At 49.3% G+C, this 7200-nt stretch overlaps 1 protein-coding gene across 1 annotated transcript in view; it reads left to right on the top strand.

Annotated features, from left to right (window-relative positions):
* LOC103617491 (cullin-9) overlaps positions 1-7200 on the top strand; it is a gene marked incomplete at its 5' end in the record, with an annotated part of 17456 nt that overhangs the window by 307 nt on the left and 9949 nt on the right. Inside the window, 4 exon segments of the mRNA XM_017736949.1 lie at positions 6-85; positions 2308-2462; positions 2831-3364; positions 6074-6349. Coding sequence (XP_017592438.1) covers positions 6-85; positions 2308-2462; positions 2831-3364; positions 6074-6349 — 1045 coding nt within the window.

The raw sequence follows: 7200 nt of genomic DNA, 5'->3' as shown, positions 1-7200 counted from the left end.
CTGATGTGGATGTGGGGCAACAAGGAGAAGCGGATCCGCCGCAGCGCTGGCCAGATGCTGCGGGCTCTGGCTTCACATGATGCAGGTGGGGGCTGCTCCTGCTCGGTGCCTCTGAGGAGGTGTTGCTGGGCAGCTGAGGGGTGCCAGGCCTTTGGGAGGGGTGAGATGCCTGGGAAGCAGCATGTCTCGGGGTTTGCTGGCAAAAGGGGAAGAATCAGTCTGGATCTTGCAAGCTTCCTTGGTTGCAGTTGTCTGGACTGCTCTGGGAGTTAGAAACTTTTTCCCCTGCCAGGTTTCTGAGCTGGGATGCTGATTAACTGCTGGGAGTGTTAAGGAATGTTAGAGGTGGCTGTCTCCTCTAGCAGCCCCAGCACCTCTCCTGCTCCACCACTGGAGCCCAGCCCGGGGAATCTGGAGTTTCTCAAGCTGAGAGATGCAGCTGCCACTTTCCCATTTGCAGGTTCAACCAGTAGCAAAGCTGAGTGCCCACCCTGGAGCACAGACACACGCAGGACTCTGACACACTTACGGCACTCACATAAACACAAGCACAGCCAGCCACGTCCCCTCCTGCTCCTTGTCCAGCAGAGACAGAAGGTCACTCCTGCCAGCACACACTGCACTTTCCAGGTTCACAAGTACACACACATGGATCCCTTGGGTACCAGCATGGCCCCTCTGTCCTGCACCTGTGCCTGGATCCAAGCCCCTCTACCAGTCTCAGAGGTCCTCCTGCTAGTCAGTTTGTCAAGCCTGATGCTTGCTAGTAAACCTGTACCATTCTTGTTCCACAGTCCACATTCACACATCCCTTGGGACTTCTAGCACCAACCACCACCCACCTCATACCTTGGTCTGGTCTCAGGACCACCTCCTCGCTAATCCAGCATGAAGTTTTGCTAACGAGTTACATGCACACCCCATGCACAGCAGGGTTGGGAAAGATGCAGACACTCACCCTTTCCCCTGGCACCAGGCACTGCAGTCCTGCTTCAGCTGCTGGTGCTGAAGTCCTCACTTGCCTCCCTTCCAGCAGCTGTTCTTCAAAACTCACACTGTTCTCTCCCCAGTGGCTGGTGACCGAGGATCCTACCTACTCCAGGCAATATCACTGAGTCCCTGGCACTTGCCCCAGGAGCTGGCACCTCAGGCCAGGGACACCTACACCCCTGACCAGAACTGAGTAATTTGTACTGGGTCAGCTGTATACCAGTCTTCCCGATAGCTGGCATTCCAGCCTCAAATCCATGATTTTGATCTCTCTGATGGCACCTCCAGCTTGTCACTTGCTCCACTTGCAGACTCCACAGGGCTCCCACAGCCCCAGTAAGGCTCCAGTTTGTGGCACCAAATGCCACTCATGCAGGTCTCACCGGCAGCTGGCACTCGGTCTTTGCAGTACACGCACACAGGGGTAGAGAGAGAGTTAGTAAAGATTTAGTAAGAAAGTAGGACAGACTGTGTCAATCAGGTACAGGGCTGCCAGACAAACACACTGACCAGCTGTGGTTTGAACATGACTGGCGCCTTTTATATCCCTTTCTCTGCACCCGCTTTTGTCTTCCTTGCCAATTCCAATTAATCAGATAAACCTACTGAAAAATAATCATTCTCACACCCAGATGTCCTTACTAATTGTAGTGACTGACCAGATTTGTTTCTCCTCACTGCATCCATTAGCATTTGTCAGTCAGGTTTGTGATTCTTTATGTTCTTGTTTATGGCTTCCTTCTTACTTTGACTCTTTGCAGTGAAAAGGTCCTTGACTGGATGCACTTAGAGGAACAGACAGTCTCTTTCCACATACCCTTGCAATGAATACCGGTGCCAAAGGGCTTGACACAGCCTTGGTGGGTAGAGGCTGGTCCTCACCCAGTTCTTTCATTTAAGGGGAGCTGCCATGGCTTGGAAGTGCCTGATTAGGCTTAGATACACCTGGAAGGTTGCTGGTTGTGGTGTATCCCACAGGAGATCTGGCTTTCCCTGTCCTAGTGCCTGAGTTCATGCAGCTCTGAAGTGGGGCAGATGAAGGGCTGATTCAGGTTAAAACTTGACTTCTTTTCTTCCCTGGGACCCTGTTCTGGAGTCAGTTATTTGGGGTTGCTGCTTTGTGAGAATCTTGCAGCGTTAGGGGTAGAAAAAACACACTGTGGAGCAAAGTGTTGCCAGTCCAGATGAAGGGGCAGAACATGGATCAGGTGACACTGAGCGGCAAAGCTGTTCCTACCCTGTGGCTCTGCCTCTCGCAGGGAGGGTGGGGTGAGGGTTGTCTTTAAGGGGCCTGAAGAGTTTTTGTTGTTGTTGCAGGGAGCCGGGCCTATGTCCTGCTGTCCCTGAGCCGGCAGGATGGCATTGAGCAGCACATGGACTTTGACAGTCGCTGCACCTTGCTGGAGCTGTTTGCTGAGATCACGTCCTCTGCAGAGCACTGCATGTCCTTCGAGGGGATTCACCTCCCGCAGGTGGGGACAGACCCCGCCACCAGCCCTGGCCTGCGGGGCACGAGGGGCCAGGAGGGGTGGGAGTGGGGGCCAGGGCTGGCGCCCTTGTCCGGGACAAGAGGGTAGTTGGAGGTGGGCAGGTGAGCAGGACTGGCTGTTGGGAGAGCCGGGGCAGGACCTGGGCCTGGGGTGAGGCTGGGGGCGGTGCAGGGGCAGCTGGAGAACCCTGTCCGTGAGCAGGGAGGGGAGGGTGGGCTGAGAGGTCTCTGCTGCTGCCAGCTGGTCCGGAGCTCTCAGGGGAGCCTGCCTGGGAATGAGCTGGTGGCTCAGAGGGAGCTGGGGGCTGGAGGTGCTCTGCAGGCTGAGTGTGACAGCTGTGCTTGTTGCAGATCCCTGGGAAGCAGCTGTTTGTCCTGGTGAAGCGCTACCTGTGTGTGACTTCTCTCCTGGACAAGCTGAGCGGTGGCGTGGAGCAGGGAGAGGAGCAGCAGGGCTGTGCTGTGCCCAGCCCTGTCTCTGAGGAGAGGAGCCGTGTGAAGCAGGAGTTTGAGTTCAGCATGGCCATGGCAAACCTCATCTCGGAGCTGGTGCACGTGATGGGCTGGAGCCACAGCCACAGGGCAGAGCCGCTGGCCCAACGGGAGCTGCAGCCTCGCCCTGCCCGCTCCATCTTCCAGCACAAGACTCCAGCCAGCACTGCTGTCCAAAAGCCTGTGTTGTCTTCAAATCATGGTCCCCACACAAAGCAAGGCCGCACCTTCCTGACCGCATCAGACTTCGCAGACAGCAGTGACTATGTGGAGTACTTGCAGGCAAACCTGGTGCGTGGCATGCGGGTGCGCTTGCTGGAGGACTGTGGTGATGTTAGAGCTGGGGAGGAAGGCGAGTTTCTCCAGAGCACGAATAGCATGCACACAGTGCAGGTAGGTCATAGGGAGACTTGTTCTGGCTGGAATGGCAGTGGGAGTGACCAGGGTGACTGATGAATTCCTAATGATGTCTTTATGTGCAGCAAGTTGGATGACAGGCATGCCATAATGTGTATCACCGTCTACATCTGTCCTAGGCAAAAACGCACCTTTCAGAGCTGGAGGGGTGGGTTGCTAGTCTGGTTTTCTATGGGTTGTGCTGCTGAGATTGCTTAGCCTCTAAAACAGGCTTTACTGAAAAGTCTGTCCCCATCTTTCTTACAAGCCCCTTCGAAGTATTGAAAGGTCACTGTAAGGTTTCCCTGGAGCCTTCTCTTCTCCAGGTTGAGCAACCCCAACTCTCTCAGCGCTTCCTCATAGGAGAGGTGTTCCATCCCTCTTACTGTTTTTGTGGCCTTCCTTTGGATCTGCTCCAACAGGTCCATCCATGCCTTGTACTGAAGTCTTCAGAGATGGATGCAGTTCTCCAGGTGGGGTCTCACCAGAGCAGGGTAGAGGGGCAGAATCACCTCCCTTCACCTGCTGGCCCCACTGCTTCTGATGCAGCCCGGGATACGGTTGGCTCTTTGGTCTCTGAGTGCCCATTGCCAGGTCATGTCCAGCTTTTCATCCACCAGTTCTGCTAAGTCCTCCATAGGGCTGCTTTCAATCCCTTTGTTTTCCAGCCTGGATTGGTACTGGGGTTTGCCACAACCCAGGTGCAGGACCTTGCACTTGGCCTTGTTGAACCTCATGAGGTTCCCACTTCCCGAGTTCATCCAGGTCCCTCTGCATGCCATCCCGTCGTCCCTCAGACATGTCAACCACACTGCTCAGCTTGGTGTTGTCAGCAAATCTGCTGAGAGTGCAGTTGATCTCACTGTTGTCATTGATGAAGATATCAAATGGTATTGGTCCCCATACAGACCTCTGAGGGACACCACTTGTCACTGATCTCCAGCTGGACACTGAGCTGTTGACCTCTGGATATGACCATTCAGCCAGTTCCCTGTCAACTAAATAGTCCATCTATCGAATCTGTGTCTCTCCAGTTTGAAGAGAAGGATGTTGTGGGCCCAGCAGAGCAGTGGTGTCAAAGGCCTTACAGAAGTCCAGAAAGGTGACAGCCATAGCTCTTCCTTTGGCTACTGATGTAGTCACTCCATCGTAGATGGCCACTAGGTTGGCCTGGCAAGACTTGCCCCTGCTTTTCTGGAATCACCTCCCTGTCTTCCATGTACCTCAGTTAAAAGGTTTTTCTAGTTCTGGGCCATGCATAGGTGATGTTTCATTTCAGCCCATCCCCCCTCAGTTGAATAACTGCTTTGCATCTTATTTTTAAGTGGTTTATAAACCTCTTTTATTACCCACTCCATAAAGATAAATTGCAAAGGAAATGTATTTCCTACTGATTCTCTCTTTGTCCATATGCTTCTTTGTTTCTAATATTTGTGTTTTTCTAAAATTGTGATTTCTATTTTTTGTAAACTTGTACTTGCTTTTACTGTTAATGAACTGGGCAATTGGAAAGAGCACCAAGATCCTTTCATATTTTTCTCCTGTTGCCAGTGACATAAAATTCAAAAGGTTTTTGCTTCAATGTTGAGCTGAAGTGCACTGTTAGCTTCCATTCCCTTTGTCCTGTTGGTCCCTTGGGTTCCCTCTCTTGTCTGTTTTTCTGTTTGATTACGTTGAATGAATTTGCAGTTGCTCCATCCAGGCTTGTTTTCAGTAAGTTATTTGTAAGGCTCACACAATTGACAAAACCAGATCTGAATGGTAATTGGGCCAGTCCATCATGAGTCTGTCTCTTACCTCTGCTCATCTTTCCTTTGTTGCTCTGATTTCTGTTGCTTTCCTTGCCTTTCCAAAGAAAGAGTTCCACTGTTGTGTCTGGTCCTGTAGCCATATCTTTCCATGAATCCTTTGAGATGGCATTTGGTACATAACTATTTTAGGTCGGAGATACCCTGAAGACTATTGTGTTGTGTGTAGTTTAACTCAACTTCCTTCCATATAATGCATTCCAAAGTCTGTCAGCATCTCATCTCTTTAGCTGTCCAGCACGATGGCTTCATGGCAGCACTGGTGTGAGCCCAAAAGGGCTCAGTGAAGCAGGCAAACCATACGTTTTTCTGCTGTTTTTTAAAGTTACTGACATGTTGTACTTGCTGTTGCTGGGTTTTCCTTCTGCTCAGAAGGTTAAATGTAACACTGTGGTGTGGGAAACCGTAAAAAAATCCTTTTGATTTTTGAGAGGCAACTTGGACAAAGCAGAAGAAGCAATTGCTGCTTTTGAAACATGCTTGTCAAGAGCCCAAAACCTGTTTGAGAGGGTTGATGCATGACCAAGGTTATAAAAGTGCCTTGAAATACTTTATATACAGCTCATCTGCCTTGAGGTAGTGTTGGTTATGTTCTTCCTTTGCTTTTCCCAAGGCACCTGCAGCTTGGCACTTTTGGAACAGGTGTGATTAACTGGAGATCTGTAGTGGTTGCAGGCAAAGTTGGTGGTTTTTTAAAAACCACCAGGGCAAGAAGTTAGTAAAGATGGTATGCCTCAAAACTAGACAATGTGTGTGCTGAAATCTGTACACAAATTGTGTGGTCTTCTACTTGAACAGTGCTTGCTGTCTCCAGGCATTTGGGAAATGGGAGGGCAAATGTAGCAAGAAGATGGAACAAGTGAGCAAATGTGATCATCTGGATCTGTTTCACCTGCAGGTTTTATGGCAGTCAACGGGTCGGATTTACTGGATGCGTTGGCACATATTGGAGATTATTGGCTTTGGGGACCAATGGGAAGATCCTGCTGCTCAGGAAGAGGAATACAATGTGAGAAAGAGCTTTAATCTAGACACAGGTGAGATTCTGCTGTGTGTGTATATCATCTCTTTCTTTCTGATTATCCTGTGGGATAGGAGCGGTGACCTTTATATGGCCAAGCACATACCAAGCAGCAGGCTGGGTTTAGAAAGCACTATTAGTTTGTGTGACCATGTAAAGCTAGTTAAGTAATTGCATGGCTTGTGATTGAATGGAGTGTTTCTGAACCCTAGACTTCTGTCAAGATGTATAATAAAAGTAATGATATAAAAGGCATAAAATTTGATATAAACTGCAATTGTCAGAACTGTGTGTTTGAATTAACTGAACAAGCTGCCAAAACAGAATTTCTCTGAGATGAAGCTGTATAGGGGCATGCAAATCTCCTTAAGTAAGTGATGAGGATTTTTAAAAGCATTAATGTAGCAACAATTTGTTTAACTTCATACTGTTAAGCTTTTAACAAGGTGTTAAAGTATTAAAGCACTGTTTTCATGAGACATCTGCAGGATCTCCTAGAATCCTTTAACATTGCCCTTGTACTGGGAGAAAATAAAAGGGAGAATCCAGACTGCAGATACCCCTTTCTTGTTCAGCATCTGATGTGATTCTGGCCAGGGAAACCGATTAAAGTAACTCTTTTATCACAGTTGTGATCTTCTAGGATATCTTTTGTGGAGAGTGGTTTGGATTCACCTGCTGCAAGAGAGAATGTAGATGAGATCAGTAGCTAATTGCACACTTTGAACATATTGCCAGTTGAAATGATGGCTTTAATGGCTTCTACCTCTTGTAGTTAAATACTTCATGTCACTGTGCAGTGTCAAACTTACTTAGACTTCTCCTTTTCTTGGTCTTTCTGATTTTGGGAGAAGCAGGAGCTCTGTTTCACTTCTGTGTATAACTCTTTCTTGGCATCATATTCCACATAGAAATTGAATTGAAATGTGGAGTGTGCAGCAGAGGATGGGGGAATTGTCCGAGCTGACACTGTCCCTCCTCTGCTCTCCTGCTGTTACACAGCC

This window comes from Corvus brachyrhynchos, unplaced genomic scaffold (genome assembly GCF_000691975.1).
Source record: "Corvus brachyrhynchos isolate BGI_N302 unplaced genomic scaffold, ASM69197v1 scaffold806, whole genome shotgun sequence".
Classification (NCBI taxonomy): domain Eukaryota; kingdom Metazoa; phylum Chordata; class Aves; order Passeriformes; family Corvidae; genus Corvus; species Corvus brachyrhynchos.
This window is presented reverse-complemented; position numbering and strand designations above follow the sequence as displayed.